A 19,786-nucleotide genomic window follows, 5' to 3' on the forward strand; every position below is an offset into this window, starting at 1 on the left:
CAGGTGTGCTGTTCAAGATGATGACAGATTTGGTGGGAAGAAAGAAGGCAAGAGATCCTCTGACACAAGCATGCACCAAAGCCTCGGTTTACAAGTAGTGTGAGAAGGAAATTCCAATTGACCTTACCAGCGGCTTTCTCATAGTCATGTTTTAAAAGCACTCCATCCAAGTGGGTGGTTTTGCAGTGTGTGATAGCAGTGTGTGATCAGTTCATGCACATAGACAAAACCATACAAGATGAACCTGTTGCGGTGAAAAGATATCAAAGAAGAGCTGATCAATGAGGAGATGACTAGCTTTAATCAGTTAGATTGAGGTTTTAACATTAGTTTGATCACTCCATGACTAGGGAGATTGGTCTGAAGCCCTTCACGGTAACAGCTTTTTTTTTTGAGATAAAAGAAATGTAAAAATAATTCGATCAGTTGATATCAGTAGAACCATGATAGAAAGAGTAGCAAGAGGGTATGATACCGCTTTTGATGATATCTCAGAGAAAGTTTGATAAAATAAGATGGGAACCCCATCAGGTCAGGGGCTTTTCGCAGCCTAGATCAAATATTGCCCTCTTGACTTCCTCTTCAATGAAGGGCTGATCTAGCATTAAAAGATCCCGTTGCTTAAGATAGAGTGCAGCACAGTTAATTGGAAAGGCTGGAGACTCTAGGGACTTGAAAAGACTTGGTAGCTCAAAAGCTATGCCTATCTGATTGATCAATTCGCCATGATCAGTATGAAGGGTAACGACTGAATCTATTTTGCTGCACCAACTTGCTATCTTGTGAAAGTAGGAGGTGCTGCTAAACCAGAGGCATGAGACTATCCAGTCGCAGGAGGGAGATGGTCATGCCCCTTTTGTCTAAAACACGCACGGACTTTGGTATTTAGCTGAGGGAAACCAAGTCCCGGAGACATAAATGGTTTGTGCCGAAGCGATGGAACCAAGTAAATTTGCATCGGGTATTATGCTTTCATTTTAGACGTAGTTGTTGGTTTGATCCATTTCTTGTAATGTTGCATTTTCCATGTATCAGAAAATCACAACGATATATTTCCTATTTCCATGCATGTTCTGGTTACTTCTTTTATTGCTGTTGGGTCTTGCAAAAGAATCTCACAAAAAGGAATCACACAAAATATGTCCTGTACTTTTGGATGACTGAAAATCCCTGCAAATAGAGTCACGGAAAATTTCACCAACAGGTGAAGTCTTAATAGAATACTTAACGAAGAAAGATCGGAACAGCGCCGGTTCCCACGGCAAAGAAAACTCAGGTGATCAAAAACGGCTCCCGATTTGGAAGCAGGGTTGGTTCCCACGGCAGAGCGAAGGCTCCCACGGCAGAGAGAACGCTGCAGTGGTGAGACTCCAAAATTTCCGTTATATAATACTAAGGATTAATAATAAATTTTGGTTTCCAAGCAGGAGCATACTTTTGAAATGTCATTCCATTTCACCAATTCCAACTAGCCAGGCTTTGTTCAGAGTAACAGCTACCACACGAGGGCAGGAATCAGAGAAGGCTGAAATTGTGTACTTGATTGGATCTACCAGGGGTACAATGTCCACCGAGACTTGCTAATTTAAGTTTCCATTGTGATAATCATATAAACGATACAAAAACTGGTCTTTTACACGGATGGGGAATGGCATACGATATAACTGTGCTCAAGAACAGACCAACGCAATGGCGCCATAAGCTGGACACACGTAGATTCTTAATTGCTGCAGTGTTTGGCAAACAGTCCATGCATACTTAATCCATGCCTTGGCAGCAAAACGTGCAAAGATGGCTCCCAAATTCTGATATGACATCCACCAAACCTCCATAGCCACCAACTGCAACAACCTGAACAGCAAAAAAGAACCACATCAGTCTTCTGCAGCAGGAATTACCACACTAAATTTGTTCTGATTTCAAAGATTCGAGTAGGAAAAGTAATTTTAATGTTTTCTCCCTCCATCTTCCTCTCCCCATAAATCAGCCAGATGCAAATGACAAGGATCATTTCACCTTGATGCTGACAAGTCGGAAAATGTCAGGGAAGTAACCGAGTTACAGATGACAAAATCGTATTGCAACAGGGTTTTCAGAATGCAGTTGCCATAAGATAATTAAAAAGCAGGTTATAGAGAACTGAAAAGGAAAGGGCAAAAAAACTGCTTAATGAGCAAGGTTGTAACCAACCATGACCATCAAATATTGAATATCTAAAGGCATTGGTGGAAAAAGGCTGCAGTTGCAGGCGCAAAACCACCTTACAGATTTTCCCATATATAGAGTATAAAATAAATAGAAAACTTGTATTTCTACATACATTTGATCCTTTAAAATTAATAAAATCCTAAGAAACCATTATTATATGCAAATTCTCTATAGTTCATAATATTCACATACTAAGCAATAATAAGCAAAGCATATCTAAACTTGCATCTCCCATGTCCTTTTAACTTCAGAAGAGAGGCCCTGAGGTTCTTTGTCTACAAGCTTTTCAGATAATGCAAAATGAGAAATGCATATATGAACTTGCATCTCAAATGCACCATTAGATATCTAGCATATGCCTGCTTATATTCCCCTCCACTAGAGGGGTGCAAAAAACCGGCCGAACTGCAAACCCAACCCAAGCTAGTGTCTTCAGTTCAGTTTATACTGATTCATTTTTCTTTTTAAAATTTGGTTTGGCATTGGGTTGAGAAAGCCTTGAACCAAAAAAATTCACTTTGATTTCAGTTTGTTTTTACAAAACTGATTCAAACTGATCCGATCCAACTCAAACTATATGTATGTATACGTATATGCATGAATTTGAATGTATATGTATATGTATATGTATCTGTATCTGTAATCTGCAATCTATATCTAAATCTATAATCTAATATCCATATCCGCTATCGACATCCACATCCATATCCATAATCTATATCTATATTTATATCTATAATCTACGTCTATATCTATATCTATGAGGATGTTGTAATGGAAATGGAAGAGTGGAGTTGATTATGAAAAGTGGAATAGATGGAGAGAGAGTGTGTTGATTGTCATGCATGAAAGAGTGTCAAGAGATTTTTTTTTTTTTTTGGAGGGGAGGGGGTGGGGGTGTGCACAGGGGGCGAGAGAAAGAGAGAGAGTGATGGAGTTGAATGGTGAGAGTGGGGGAGTTGATTATGAAGAGTGGGATGGAATGGAAAGAGAGTAGATGAGACGGAAGTTGTCGAATGTTGGATATCAAGCCTAGTGTTGCTTTTAGTGATAGCCAGCCTTTACTTCTTGACCATGGTTATCCACAAATTCCACCTCATCCACTGTCTCCATTCCACTTTCCTGACATCCATCACACATTCTCCCCATTTCACTCTCTCCTGACACTCTTCCATCCACTACAACATTCAAGACACAAAACCCACCCCCCCCCCCCCCCCCCCGCCCGCACGCACAACTTCTCTCCCTCTCCATCCATTCCACTTTTCATAATCAACCCTACTCTCCCATTTCCCTTACAAAGTCATCACTCTTCCTCACCATCTTCATTCTTCCAAACCATCTTCACCCTTCCTAACCCATCCTCCTCTGTAAATGCTTAATTAGGACTCGATTACGGGAGAGTTGACTGTCTATCTGAGTGTTCTCTCTTTGTAAAGCTCTCTACTGGTATGTATGAAGGTGTAAGAAGCTCTGCAAACTGTGTAAGCATCTCCCTCCTAACTATGAGTGTTTTCAGCCTGCATTCTGCCTTTAATTCCATGTTTAAGGAATTAAACATTTACCGAGAGCTTCTTTCAAGTATCTGAGAGTTAAGTGTGTGTGTGTGTGTGTGTTTAAGGAACTTTTGGAGAGAAAATTCAAAAAAATGTCAAAATTTGAAAATATTATTTTATCAAGAGAACAGTACACATACGAAACATGGTTGTTTGTTGATGACAAAACCAGTATACCATAGGCTAAATATAAGCTGATACAGAATTTACCGTATATATAATGTGTAAAAGAGGCCAAAAACAGCGACAAGTGTGCAATATTTAAACCAAGTTTCGATCAGAATTGGTTTCTGAGTCGCAGGGCCATATGCAATTTTCCGAATAAAGACATGTAGAGTGCAAGGGATGAGAGGGATTTCCCCTCTTCCATTCCTTGTTATTAGCTGCGGATTGTTGGCAGTCCCAAGAGGTGGTGGTTGCTGGTTGGAACAGATCGAATAGGAAGCACCAAATAGGATGACAGCTACCACTTGTATTTCTAGGTTAAAGAACCTCAATATAAGTTTAGATCTTGAAAATCTTAATCTTTTAAACCCTAAATACAATAAAGATGAGATGCAATGCAGCTTTATAGCCTTTAAAGCCCTCCTGAAAAATACATTCATCTGTTTCTTTCTTAATGGATAAATTACGATGAGCAACATGTTTAGATTGCCTCACCAGCTGTTTTCGATTTAGTTAGATCTAAAAAGATTTGCTGTCAATTCAATAAAGTAAACCTTCAATGAACTCTGGCAATATGTGCAATTATACCAGCAATGTTTTTCTACACATACTAAGCGCTTGTTTGGATATTCCTACAGGATTAGGCTGAGAATCCTGCAAAAATCAGGCCTGTTCGCCCATTTACCGCACACCGTCTAAATGCCTGCCCAGGTTCCAGCCCAAATCGCAGCCTTTGGGCAGCATGAAGAAGGAAAAAGACCTCCATAGATCTTTTTTTCCCCCACAGGATTTGAGCTGGGTGGTGTCTGGTTGATAGAACAATGCTTAAATAAGCCGCCCAATCCATGAATCCTTCAGAATTTTCAGCCCAATCCTCTAGGACCATCCAAACAGGCCCTAAATAGAATATCTAAACAATTTAAAGAAAAAGCTTATCTTTCATTGTGAAATAAAAGAATATATTTGATCCACTCTTTAAGGGTTCACCACATTACATTTTAGGAATTCTGCATATAAACAAGAGTAAACAGAACACCAGCAAAGTAATTTAGAGACAAATGATACATCAGCTTTCACCAAGGTTTTGCCAATAAAACTAATATTTAATACAGCAATTAAGATGTAAATGCGCTCTTTTGGAAGAAAGATGAGGTTTCTCGATTGTCCTTTTTTTTGGCCAAAACTATTTGTAATTTGCTCAGACAACAGATGATGCAATCAACCAGGATTGTTCTTGCAAATGCACAGCTGATGAGTAAAAACCTTGGCATAAAAACTTTGCAAGATATGTCTTGCTCAGTTATGCAAAATATAGTCATATATAGCAGAATGTTTGTGTTCTCAATTATAAGATGGAATAATATTTTAGAATTTAGAAAAGTGGAGGAGGAAATAAAGCATACTCCAGAAGGATGAAGGGAGATAGAAAATGCTGACTGTGGGGCACATTTTATTTGTGAAAGAACCACTCCATAAATACCGAAACGTGTAAGTACAGGTTCAGAACCAACTGTGAGAACCTGAAAAGAACAAAAAGGAAAAAATTTAACAGTAGCAATTTAAGAAAAAAAGATATGGAAACTGAAATTACCACTCAGATTATATAATATCATTCATACAAAAAAAATAAGAAAGCAGAAAAAAAAGAATGAACATAAATCATGCCAAAACTCACAGTTCAAGCAAATAAGCAAAGGATGAAAACAGAAACAGCATAATAGTAAAAAAATAAATCTCCCATGGTAGGTATCTTAAGGAAACTGTGAAAACAATATATAACTTACTGGCAAAATTAATAAAGCAGCACTAAATTACAGAGTTTTTTATCCTTTATCTGCAGCATCCAGCTTTTAAGTTTTACCAAGTTTGTGTTTCCACTTTAGATGAGCCTAAGATAGTCTTTTGTCGCTCTTGAGACCTTTTTTTTGCTGTTATATTTTAATTATCTGCAGAAAAATGTAACATCTTTGGTGAAGTTTCCTGAGTGGACTTAACTGAAATAATTGGGCCAGATTAAAGAACTACTTAGGATTTTTATTTGATTTTGTTATATTTTCTGATCTCCATGGAATATAAAGGACTAACAGATCTAAAGTTCCTGGAGTAGTGTATTTAGCTGAAATAATTAAAGGCAGGCATGAGGAGGGGCAACAATTTAGAAAGACGCACGTTTTTTTCAAAAACTGAGAGATAAAACAACCAATTATGACACATTTAACAAACCAGCCCCATATCATTTAGTCCTTTATACTGTTCTTTTCTACTTCTTTTCTTTCTTATGGACCCAATGATCACTTCAAAATTTTTAACATGTAATAAAATTTTAATTACATGGAAAAGAAGTCAAAGTTAGAAAAAGAATCTTGGTCCAGATGCTAAGTTCAACTATTTTTTTTGACAAATTTGTGGTCACAAGGCAAATTAACATTATATAGAAGGCAGTTTAATGGAAATGTTAGGGCAGATTGCTAAGATCTAATCAAAAAGTGATGGAGACCATCCCCAGTTTCAGGCTTACTATCAACATTGACGATGGGAGCCAACAAGCTTATGGATGGATAAAGCTTGGACTGATGGCCTCTATTGATGCATCAAGTCTTAGATTGAGCCAGATTTTACATCAAGTGTTGATTTGGTTTAGCCAAATAATTTAGAATTTTCATCATTTTCTTTGTACTTCCATTATTTTCCTATTTTAGCTCTCTTCTTCTGTATTTTTAGTGTTTTTTGCACTGATTAGAACATATGTGGACGATTATTTTGGTCATGAAAAATGCCTTGAAACCCTATTTATATTAGCCAGCCCCTCTTCTCTGCCTTTTTAGGTACTGTAAAGATAAAATTACATTCTTTTCATCTCTCGAGTTCTATTTTAAGCCAAGTTTTTCTCCTTCATGCAACATGAAGACCAGTGTGAGGCCTTTCTGGAGCAATTCTAGGTTCTGGTTTTTCCTCTTCCTCTCCTGTCTTATATCTTCTTTCTCTCCTTCTTTGTTTCTGTTTTTATTTGGTGCCGTCGCTCTCCCTGTTTTCTTTGCTGAAACCCTAATCCTTAGCACGAGAATGACTGGATGCCTGCTGCTAGTTGCATCTGCCTAAAACTGACATCAACCAGCCATCAACTTCTGGCAGCCAAACTTCCATCTCGTTACAGCACTACTATTATACTATTGCCTTTGGAAAGTCACAACAGGGCTGAGTGCTGAGTTTTCTGCATGAGGTTTTTTAAGCTGCAAGATTGTCATCTAGATTGGAGCGCAAAGGAGCCTTCAAGGATGTTGATGCATATAGCATTCTAACTATCTTAAAACTTCTGTAGACATGCTGAAATCTGTTTACTTGTATTTTCTGATTTGATCTCAGCTGAATGCCATACTTGTTGCATACATATTTTACATCATTTCTGGGTTAGTTTTGAATACTATTTGCATGTTACTGCAATATTATTTCTATTTTTCTTAATTAGATCATGCAATTTTGATCTACGATCACTTTGTCTCCTACATTTACAGTTTTTCCTAGGTTTAGCTTTCAGATTTATTCATATCGCTTGCTGTTTTGAATTGGAATCATATTAGGGCCGCATTAGAGTCTTCCCTTAGGTTGTCCTGACCCACATAGAACCACAAGATGCACATGCAAAAATGATCTTTCTCAACCCTAAATCTAATAAGCATCCTCATGTTCTGTGAAAGTTCATAACATAATGCATATTGTTTTTCAAGAAGATAGCCAAGAAGCCTAATCTAGGAAAAGATGGGAAACTTGCCAAGGAATATAAAACTCTACTGCTATTAAAGAAAAAGGAAAAAAAAAAAAAAAAGAGGAAAAAAGAATTATGGCTATTACTGCAAATGGCCTACAAACATGGTACATTGTTTCCTATTGCTAATTATCTGAATGGCCATTGAGGTCAACCTAAACAATTATTATGAACTAGATATAGAAAAGATGTGCTTTATGAATGACATTCTCACGGATTTAAGAGCTGACCTGGTTATCCTGAAACTGTAAGTCTTGCACAGGGGCACAACAATCACTGCTAAATATGCATTCACAAGATAGCAGACTCCAAACCGATAACCCACTACCAGTACCACAAGCCTGGAAGGGAAAAAACAATCAGAGTGCTCTGAATTGCCTTAATTATTGAAAAAGGAGAAAAAATTAAAGCAAAATCTAAAGTTTAATTATAGAAAATACAAGGCAAAAAAACAAACAAACAAATCTTAGTATGACAACATGCATACTTATGAGCTTGAATGCCCCCTGAACATATTGAGTTGTTTACCTAAATATTTGGTTCTTGCAAAAATCAATTAATATGCAAGTAATATGTAAAAGAATAAAATGAATTGGAGTGAGATGTGACTATAAAACAATGATTGTAGCACCATCTTTTGACGAGCAGCATGTGCATTAGCAACATCCACTTGTGAGGAAGTCCAGATATAAGCTACAAGATGATTAATCACATAGAGGTCCTAATTAAGATTAGCATGATATGTCCTTCCCTAGACAGTTACATAAAAGTAATTATATCAGCACTTTCAGTTATTTCCATAAAGAGTGAGAATAAATCACACACACGGCTCAAAATGATAAACGTTCCTATTAATTTAAATGCTGATATTATTCTAAGATCAAGACAATAGTTCAATAAAAAAGGATGAAAGGAATATGATCTACCTTGTACTCCTTAACATGATTTTGCAAGCAGCATGGGTAGTTGTCAAATTTGTCAAATGCATTTGCTAGTCTAAAACAGCTGTATACTTGGGCTATGGAGTCAATACTGTTCCAGTGGAAGCATGGCCACTCAAAAGTGGCATAAAGTAAACACCCCATAAAGGAGATTTTCAGTTGCAGATCAATCTCACAAGTGACTAAGGCACTATTATATGAAGCTAGAGTGACTTAAAAATCATCTTTTCAAGGACAAACAGCTTTGAGATCATTAATTTCTTTTGCAGGCCAATGGAACAAAAAAGAATTAGTTTTATTAACTCAAACTAACACAAATAATAAAACAAGCAACTCAAAGGAAACTGCTAGTGATATATGTCACGGAAAAAACTATTACCAGCCAACTTTCACTCGAATCGATGGCAACACTACTGACCCACGAACAGTCCTTCAACTTATGGTTCTTTTCTGGATATATAACTTGAGTACATGATCCACTTCTACAATCTACAATTAAAATAAAAAAGCTGCACAAATTAGAATATCAGGATACATGGAATATAAATGACCATACATACACACATGCATCTGGGTGTGCTTGCATGTCTTATCTGGGACATCTTTTAAACACAAAAATACTTGTCCAATTACACCACATGAATAAATGGTTATAAAGACTCAAATGATCCCTCTCTAACAATATATACCGGACAAAACATCTGTGCTTAGAAAAAATGAAGCACAAGTAATAAAGGTTTACAAGTATGAAAAAAAGACACATAAGAAGCATTAAAATTGAAGAATTTTACACACCAAAAAAAAATATCAGGACATGTTAAGTAATTCATGTTATAGAACCAATGGTTTAGGCCAAGCCACCTTGTCTAGGTCATACAATGCAGTAGAATGGCTTATGTTGGATCGCTGATGATTGAATAACATTTTTAGAGAAAATAATTTCTTGACAGAATCCTCCTCTATAAGAAACAAGACAGAATTTCCACCAAAAGAAATGGTGGTTGAATGAAGTGGAGAGGTGCATCTGGATTATTGTGTAATAAACACAAATCTGGGAGACTTACAGGAAAATTTTATAAAACAATAGCCAGAAAATAAAGAAAGCATAGAAAAACAAATCAAATGTGGCAGAAATAAGAATATTAAGATGGGTGTGAGGTAACTAGAAATGGTAGACTAAGAAATGAATACATTAGCGCAGTTGTAGGGGTTGCATTAATTAAGGACAGAGTGATGGAAAATCGATTTAGGTGGTATGGGCATGTACAGCAAGGATCTAAGGAGGCTCTGTAAGGAGAAATATTTTAGTTGCATTCCAGGTCAAGAAAAAAAAAACGAAGAAGAAGAAGAGGAAGACATAAATCAACATGGAAGGAGGTTATGAGGAGCAGTATGGAGAAACTTGGAATAATGTCAAAAGTAGCCTTAGTTGGCGCATGAGAATTCATAAAGCCATTCCCAAATAGTTGGGAAAAGGCTAGATGATTATTATTATGATCACCTTCATTTAGTTTTGTTGTCTCCCAGACATGCATGATCTTGTTTGTGGTCATGTGATCTTAAAGTGGCTTGTCAAGAGTTGAATATCGACATGCTTGTTGGTTCTTTCCATTTGAAGTTAAGAATAGAAAAAGTTTTTTAAATTAGCCTCGAAAATCAGCAGAACTGGGATCAACTCTCAAAAGCAAAGAGATTTCTTCTAGATCTTATTTAATCCTTAGACCAGTACAGACTTTATTCAATAAAGACCATAACAACAGCAACAACAAACAATATAAGATAGCTCACCCCAAATTCGTGCTGTTCCATCCTCTGAACCCGTTATGATCTGAAACAAGTAAAAAAATGAAACCTGAATAAAAAAAATCTAGCAAAAAAGAAAGACATTTAATGCATTATGAGGAATATTCAATTAACTGCACTACTATGATTTTTAAAAAAGGTACTGTTATAACACTACTTAAGCAATGAAAATTGCAAAGATTGCTTGCCACTCATATGCGCATGCCCTAAGAACAGAGCAAGCTCCAAGGTTGTGAGTGGCCTGGAGAGTAATAGGCTTACTTCTTGATAACTCGCCGGGCTAGTGGGCTACAGTGATGAGATAGCTGGTTGGAGTTTGCTAGCTCATTTCTGCCTTAGTTGGCTGAACAAAGACCGCATGCCGGCCGCTAAACTAGTTGACAATATCCAATGGCTACTTATATTTAACTCATAGGACACGATAAATATCAAAAGAATTTGTTTCGTTATTGTCATAAGTTTAAGGAATTAGTTCCTTATGCATCTAACAATTTTTTTGTGAATAAGTGATGAATATTCTTAGTATTCTTCCAAATAATTTGTTATTTATGTGTTAAATAAATCCTTTCATGTAATTGTCTCTCCTAACCTTATCTATACAGTGCTCTTTTCCATTCACCAACATTTTTATGAATGTGATCCATATTGTTCTTCATTCACACCATGGAACTGAATTTTGAATGCAGTTTGGGTAATTTGTGCAATGAATATGAAAGCAAAAGAAGACGAACTAACCTGATTGCTTGACTTACGAGCAGTGATACAATGCAAGTAATCTGAATGCCCCCTGAAGACCATTTTCCTTTTCCTAGTCTCCTACAGTGGTAATAGGACAACGTTATAATGGTATGATTGCAACAGGAAAGAACGAAATCCAACTAAAAGAAATTAAGAAAAAAAAAGAGAGAAGTTTTTTGCTAATCTGTATATAACTATCTAAGCAGTTGAAATTTAACCTAATGTATTTACCTTGAATGGATACATACCACATCCCAACAATATGCACAAGCATCACCAGCAGCTGAATAAATGGATCCTTCCTATTTAAGAAAGCAATGCATCACATATCCATGACGAGGCATATTGCCAACATAAACTTATTATTTCAACAAGTTTTGTAGTTATAAAAATAATGCAAGTATGGAATCATGTTTTGACGAGTATGTCAAAATGGAATATGGATAAAGAGTGAGAAGAACATGGGATTATAAAAATAGGTCCATGATGGTCTGTTTGCTTGAGACATGTATGAAAGATCCTTCATTTTTCTCTTAGTGTGCAAAACAAATATAAAGGAAAACTTAGGTAGAAGAGACATGGTTAGATCACAGATTATCAATTGGAAAAGGGGAGGCACAAGATTGTAGGACATTATCAAAATGGATAGGGCGGTATATTTTTCCTTAGACTGGTCCACTGACACTAGAGCTGGTATAATAGGGTTTTATATATGCATGTGAGTTGGCTTTACTTTTCTTATACAGATAACAAACGTTTTGCCTTGGGCAGATTATCAAGTAAATTACTTCCCTTTGCCTCCTCTCCCTCCCCTGTTTTTTCTTCATATGTTCCTTAATGCATTCCCATGCATGTTCTTCTATGTTTTTTTTCCTCTACCATTCTCTATTTGTCTTCATTAAATCGTTTACTTTGTCCATCTTTATTTTAGAAGGAACAAATCTGTGCAGATTAAATTGTAGAATTCAATCACAAAACCTTGGTCTTTATCTTTAAATATCTTTGTAGCCCTGTAGCCTGTTACCCCCGGTTTATTTGAAGCTCTATAACTCAAATATTCTCCAGCTGGCTCAAAACCAGAGATGCTGATCCTGTCTGTAGATAAACAGGTTAGAAACAGGCTATACTCCCCACTACCTTACACCAAAAATGATTTAATATAATGTAATTTAGAAATTTACAAGTAGGGTACATCTTTTTCACATCCTCAAACACTTCTCCCCCTCTTCCAAGCCACACAAAAAAGGAAAATAATACAGTACAGTTAAAGAGAACAACTACAAAAAAAATTACCTACCTGTTCATTAACTGCGATTGCATTGTTTTCAGGGATCGGAGATAGAGCACCCCAAGGACCTCTATAATGAAGTATGAGGTTAGAATTCTAAAGCATAATGTAAAAAAAAAATTAAAATTAAAAAGGTTAAATGTGCATATGGCATTGTAACTTCAACAAGAAAGCTTTGAAGTGATCAGAAAGCATGTGAAAAAGCATGATTATTTATGAAAAAACAATGCAATATGTTGTAGAGCCAACATGGCAAAAATCAATATCCATGGTAAATAGTTGACCATGCAAAGAAGAATTTTGGGATTGGTATGTGAGTATTCAAATCTGCCCAGGTTGGTCATAACATCAATGAACCAACCATGGTCATATCAACATATAGAGTCAGGTTGTATCAGGACCTCTAAAAAGACTGAATGCCAACTTAACCCTCTCTTAGTATACGAGCATCCATACACAACATGCATATAGATACATATGTACAGGCAAGCATACATGCACGCATATGTAGATAGACTCGTAGACATGCTTGAAACATTGATTTGCAGGGTAGCTGGAAGATCAGTCACATTGGACCACTGGCTGTCTTCAGTTCGGCTCATGAATTCATGCATAGTTAAGTGACTCCAGCCAAAATATTAAACAGGTCATGTCACAAACATGTCGGATCAAACTAAATCAAGTTTTGGATCAGACAGAAGATGCCATCAGATTGGGTCAGGCCAAACCCACCTGACAACAACTCTTTCATTTGCACCCCCACTGCCCAGAAATTATGAGTTTGTAATGATAAAGAAGTTTTACATATTGTGATTAGATAACATGCAAATACATCACCTCGTAAGCTCATACATCATATATGTATCTAACTGCAATGAGCAGCACAGATAACCATGAGGTGTATTCCTTACTGGAACACAAATTCCATAGGTACCTGGTAGACTCTCGGGCAAAAGAAATCCCAAAAACAAAATGCAATTAAAAAAATATAGGCATAACTCATGGTCATTCAAAAGAATGAAGATTGCACAAGAATATAATAAAATAAAATGTTTTTGTTAAGTTTCAAACATGCTTTGAAGATAGGGTTTTTTTTTTTTCAAAAAAACTTACTCATGTTGAGGGTTCACCAAGTCGAGTAGTGGCTTCAAATCGTTTCCTGCAAAAAGAAAGAAACATAGGACATCAGTATTTACTTGAGAATAAAAATATCTGTCCATTAATATGCTAAACAATGCATGTTAGCATACAAGCATGAGCAGAAGAAGATAAGAATTTTAATGAGGTAATTACCAGTAGAATCCTTTCTAGCGTTTTTCTATAGTTTACTGATGAAAGTAGACTTTATGAACAGAAAAGGCAAGATACAGGAAGGAGAACTAATGTTAATTTATAATTAAAAAAAATGGCGAAGTAATAGAGACAATCCGAAACATTGATAGAGATAATCTTGGAGCCTAGATAGAATGAGTCTAACTTTCAACAGCCCTTGTTTTTGCCTCACATAGTGCCAGCAAATTTTAGGGAAATAAAATTTAGAAGCAGCATTCTGTGTACAGAACTAGTAGAGAGCACCTAAATGTACCAGGAGATGCTTATTTACCTAAGTGACCATTCCACTGTGTTGTGGATTTTAGAGCTATCTTGGTGCATAAGCATCAACTCTACTCACATTATGAAACAGTTACAAAGCTCATGCTTGGAATACCTTGCACACCCATGGAAACATCAGAATTCAGTGCTTCAGTCCATTTCCATCCCCGTATCCGCCCATCATCGCCACAACTGCATATGATGGGCAATATAAGCTATTGGCCATTTTAGATAACTTACCATAATAGCCATAATTTGCACAAGATATTATTATTTTCTGGCCAAATGCGTATTCATAATGGAATGCAAAAATATAACATGTAAAAATATTTGCAATCAATTTCAAGATGAAGAAACAGCATTCTAACGGCAAGATTTCAACCACACTTCTTATGTTAGACAATGTAAGTAAATGTCACCTTAAACACCCACCGATGCTGAGGTATCCAGGAAAGGATTAAAGCCAGCCCCATTAGAGCCATTTTTCCACATTATTCATAATATAAGTAAGCTTAGGTGCAATCACAATGCATCGACAAAGACACCATGGAACATACCAAGTCTACTGTTAATATTCTTCACGTAAAAAAGATTACAGATAGAGCAAGCATCCTGAAGTAAACATCCAGAAAAAAACAATTTCTCTACTAGTGATATAAATACAAACACATATACATGCATCCCTGCATGCATACAGATGAGTGTACAAATAAATCTTAAAAAAAAAATTTCATGACAAAGGCAAATTAGCACCTAATCAAGCTAAAATCTTTTTAAAATCTATCCTATAACTAAAATATTTAGTCGTAGCCACATGCATAGCACGTGCCCTATAACTAGTTTATATATTTATCTATGTACATATGCATGTATGCATGCATATTTATGTGTATATGTGTATATATATCAATAGAGGATGAGCCTCGGCAACCGTAAGGTCACTCCATTGACCTCTTTGCACACGTGATAAGGCTATATACATCTGACCCTCTCTAGATCCCACAATGGCAGTAGCCTCATGCAGTAAGCCCCTTTCTATGTGTATATATGTCTATACATGTGTATAACTTTGGTGCATAATTGCAGAAGCAAGTACACAGTTCTTGATAGCAAACTTATGCAACATCTCCACAAAATAGTTCTCATGCTTATCCAATCTCTAAGCAACACTAGGTCATTGTCTAGAGTGTGATGCAGTGCCTCAGCAAGAATTTTTCAAATTCCCCCAAGAAGATATGTCATTACAATTAAAAGGTATAAATACAGAATAAACAAGCTCATGTTACCTAAGCAAATGTGTCACACTAGTAACTCAACAAAAAGCATGTGAAAAATTTATGCTTGACCATAATACAAACCTCAATAGCAAATATTCTCCTCCAACATGATAAAACTTCAAATCATATGCAGGACCCTTGTGTCCTTGAATCATGGAAAGTGGTTCCGCCAACAAATAATCAGGTACAGGCCTTCCAATGAGAAAGCATAACATGCAAGATTAATTAACAAGAACAATTAAATCAGCATATATAGGGGATGCCACTTCAACAATAATGTGGAGGAGTGCAAATACATACTTCTCATCAATTTTCCTGTTAAAATGCACAAGCTGCACAAAATAGAAAGGGTAAAAATCAATATCATTGTCACAGAAAGCTGTTGTTTACTTCAAGCACTAACATCTTAAAATGCCAAAATTATGACATTGCTTGTACTTCTGAAATCCTGATAAATTAACTGTCCAACAATGTGATTAAAAAAATAAAAGAAAACAAGAATTGGGTAAAATATAGAGAAGAAACATGGTACTGATATCCCCCCAATAATTAGATACTCCCAAATGTGCACATATCAATATACAATATGAAGAGACCTATCAAATGAGAGCATGATCAACAGATCCCTGATTGTATCTGTTAGACACCAAAGTCCTAAAATACAAAAGTAGAAACATAATAGTCAAGAATAAAAAATTAAGTGTCAAAGGGTTCATGAAAGAATCAGATAATGTAGTGGTCAAAAAAGGAACCTTTTAAAGCACCTATCTCTGGTTTCACATGTTCTTGTTCCTGTACCATTCTTTATGTATATCGTTCTTAGAGATCAAAAATCGGTTCTACTAAATATCATCTATGGGCTTAAACAATCCACCTTTTCAAGTTTTTAACATAATTACCAAATTCCTAGAAAAAAGCCTTCCCATGAAGCATGATCTCAATCAGGTCCTTCATTTTTTTTATTTAAAAAAAAAAAACATAAATAGAACACTTGACATGATCATGCCATTCTTTAATCCTTCAAGCAAGATTTTTTTCTCTCTCTCTCTCTTCCTTTTTCGTTTTTCTCTTTTGTCTCTACTCAGATGTAGGTATTCCAATCCTTATGATTTCTCCAAATAATTACAGGTAAGCTTTCATGATCGAAGCGCTGACATTTAGAACGGGACCTATTGTGACATCGAAAGAGTAAAGCCGCACATACTTTAAAGAAGACCATCATTGTTCTCAATAATTCTACCGTCCTTTCTCAAAACTAAGATTTTTATGAGAAGGAGCCTATACGGAGGTAGTAAGAAGATTATTTTCGTTCTGGAATTCAACCAAACAAGTTATTTCCAAGAAAATCGTCATTACATCCAAGAAAACAATCATAAGTTCCAAGAGAACCAGTAGATACTAATATACAAGGAAATGATCAGCCACTTTGTCGGTGGTTCTACTTCTACAGCTCTTTCTTTTGATTCGTTTCAAAATCGATCAAGCCCATTGGCCAAACTCCCTTTGACTTTGTTTTTCTAGGAAATCAAGAAAGCCAAGCCAAGAAAAGAACCTTCACCCAGGCATTCAATCGAACAAGTTGCGGATCAAGAAAGCACCTGAGCAGCGGAGGAGATGCAGGCGGAGATGGAGTAGGACGCCAGAGATCCGTCGCTGGAGGCAACGATTAGGGTTTCGGGAGTAGGGTTTAGCGAGGGGGCGAAGGCAGTCCGGAAAACGGTCCGATAGTGGAGCTCTCGCTCTCGAAGAATGCTCTTCCTGTAGCCCTCTTCGTCCCAATTCCTCGCGTCTCCTCCGCCTCCGCCTTCGGGACATCGCGCCATCTCCGGCATCGGCGGCCCCGAGCCCTGCGATTTTTGGCTTAATAAGAACAAGGGGGCACTGGGCTGATATAAATACATCTAGAAGGGGTTAGTTATGTTTTGAGGCGAAACATAGTTAGGGACTTAATGCTAAGTATATTAACCATATGGATTCAGAGTTAATTGAAGACACTTCTAAGTAATTGAAATATTCATGAGGGACTCGGAAATAATTTCTCTCGTATTAAGTTCACCTAAACTCGCCCTTTAAAAAACTTGATCTTTTCTTTCTACCAAAAAATTATTCTTTTAAGAATTGTTTGCATGTAAAATTCAACATACACTTGCATAGATTATGTGGATAGAATTATGTATTTTGGCATGCATTATAATTTTTTATGTATGTTTTTCCCAATCTTGAGAAGATCATTATAAATATATTAGAGATTTTTGTTGGCATCCATAAATTAACTTTCTTAGTTAAAAAAACCATTTAGAAATCAAAGATTGTTGGGATGCATAGGCGCAACTAATAATTTTGTGTATTAATTTCTTAATCTTTACCTTGCATTATTTTCATATACATCGTAACACTTATGCTTGGTGATACTCTTAGAAGCATCTATTTTAGCGCATCTATCTCATGATAGGACATACTAGTTATTGCAAAATAAAATTGATGTGGTTTTCACACTAGGTTTTGCTTGCTGTTATATTTGCATAGGTACAAAATTCTTACCTCCTTTCTGGGATTCAAGTGGCTTCCTCTTTTTTTTTTTTTTTTTTAAATATGTGGGTCTGTCTTACACAACTACAATGTTAAATGCATAATAGCACATCTCTTTTATTTAGAATCTCCACATATATTTTTTTAGTATCAAAATCTCCATATATTCTGCATATCAAGAATCTGTTTTTAGTTTACTTTCTACTCTTATTTTTTTGTGGATAAATATCATAAAAAGATTGATCAATTTTTTCATAGACCAACTTATTCATATTCTCATATTTTTCAAAATAATTAAGTTATTTTTTATAAATAATATTTATTCATGAAATGAGAAAAAAATATTATCTATTTAAGAAATAGCTAAATCATTTTTCCATCAGTCAATAAAAAAAATATTTAATTTTATTTCTAAAATACCGGATCCTCATTTTCACTATCTCAATTATTCAATATCCAATAACCAAGTCATCTACTTTTTCCAAATCTAGAAAGTATACAGGATATTATGAAAAATATGAATAAAATTTAGCAACTTATTCAAAAAAATAATAGTATAAAAGAATATGGGTAACAAATTTTAAAGTTATTTTCTCATACATAAAAAATATTGATAAATTATTTTTTTATTTAAATATTGTCTAAAAAATATTTATTATGGAAATGTAGATTCCAACTGAATTTTTTGCTCACAAAACAGCAAACTCTAACTTTTGGTTGGTTCATGGTAGCTATTTTGGTGAAACAAATTTAAGGTTGATACAATTATCATGATGATAACTTGCTGATTCAAAGCCAATCAAAGCTTGAGTTCGTGTCATTGGCCTTGCTCCTAATGAGTTGCCACCCTGACGAAGTGCAAGTACAGTACCGTGTATCCCATGAAATCGGCCCCTTTCATATGCGGCCATCTCTGGGGAATGGAAGGGATAAATTGTTGGTAAGTAGGTAGGTTGCAAATTTTGGATGAAATGATCGATCACTGGTATTTTAGCTTGGTCATGGTCTGATCTGAGCTCGGCAAACAAAGGCATTTGCCCAGAACAACAAATCTTGTCCCTGAGTTTGATTCGCAACATGCAATTTAGGAGTTTGTTCCATTTTTCTCATATTCAGTTGATCATGAAGCTACCTCGGTCCAATACTTTTCTAAACAATTGTCATCCATGACGGTGCTAATCAACAGAAAATTAGAACAATGATGGTTTTTCACAATCATGGAACCATCTGTTATAATTTTTTACAATATCATGAAACCACCTGCTCCAAAACTTTATGAAAAAGCTTTTCATAATTAACATCAACAAGTAAAGCAATGATAGTTTTATAATCATGGATCCACCTAAGTCCAATCTCCGTCAAAATTTATCCACTTTTAGCAGTGAAAATTGGCAGCAGTAATTAAACCAATGATAGGTCTAAAAAGCTGTAAGCTGTCAAACCAGATTTTTACATCTATGGTCTTTTGCTCGTTTGCTGCCGTTGAATTCAATTGGATGCTCTGTGTGGCCTAAGCTTTGTTCCCTTGACTTTGCTGGCTTTGAAGGAGTTCTTCTTTGGACTGAAGAAGAATCTCCTTATTAGGTTAAAGTTTTAAGAGGTGAGAGAATCAAAAAAATTTTAGAAATATATTTTTCATATCTCATGAAAAGTATAAATCCATAGAAGAGGTGGATTTTATGACTTTCTACGGGATGCAAATTAATTATCTTTTTTTCTTTCCAAAAATATCATTCACAACTGAAATTCTATAAAATATCAACGAATGATTAAGATAAAATACTGAATAGTGATATATTTAAAGATTTTCATTTCTCATCCTTGTAAATTAATATAATATTATATCAATATTATCTTAATATTTAAATTAATATAATATTTATATTAATATAAATATTAAGATAATTATTATTATAATTATTAAA

General features: G+C 35.5%; 1 protein-coding gene across 1 annotated transcript; it reads right to left on the reverse strand.

The window, feature by feature from the left end:
- Positions 1-1,515: 1,515 nt before the first annotated feature.
- LOC105035892 (THO complex subunit 6) lies at positions 1,516-17,192 on the reverse strand. Its single transcript, XM_010911637.3, has 13 exons — positions 16,931-17,192; positions 15,633-15,664; positions 15,414-15,524; positions 14,171-14,247; positions 13,576-13,621; positions 12,472-12,532; positions 11,423-11,476; positions 11,172-11,252; positions 10,422-10,461; positions 9,013-9,122; positions 7,923-8,033; positions 5,333-5,449; positions 1,516-1,851 (listed from the first exon to the last, which is right to left on the reverse strand). Exons 1-13 carry the CDS (start codon positions 17,162-17,164, stop codon positions 1,759-1,761), a joined length of 1,167 nt encoding a protein of 388 aa, XP_010909939.3. The 5' UTR covers positions 17,165-17,192; the 3' UTR covers positions 1,516-1,758.
- Positions 17,193-19,786: the final 2,594 nt, after the last annotated feature.

Source organism: Elaeis guineensis, chromosome 2, assembly GCF_000442705.2.
Source record: "Elaeis guineensis isolate ETL-2024a chromosome 2, EG11, whole genome shotgun sequence".
Classification (NCBI taxonomy): domain Eukaryota; kingdom Viridiplantae; phylum Streptophyta; class Magnoliopsida; order Arecales; family Arecaceae; genus Elaeis; species Elaeis guineensis.

Bases quoted from the DNA above. Each gene is read 5' to 3' on its own strand.
- LOC105035892 (XM_010911637.3), bottom strand. From the start codon at position 17,164: ATGCCGGAGATGGCGCGATGTCCCGAAGGCGGAGGCGGAGGAGACGCG. The intron at 12,533-13,575 runs GTAAGTTTTTTT...ACTTCATTATAG, and splicing joins TTGGTGAACCCTCAACATGA to AGGTCCTTGGGGTGCTCTAT. The intron at 11,253-11,422 runs GTATGTATCCAT...TTACCACTGTAG, and splicing joins GTGCATATTGTTGGGATGTG to GAGACTAGGAAAAGGAAAAT.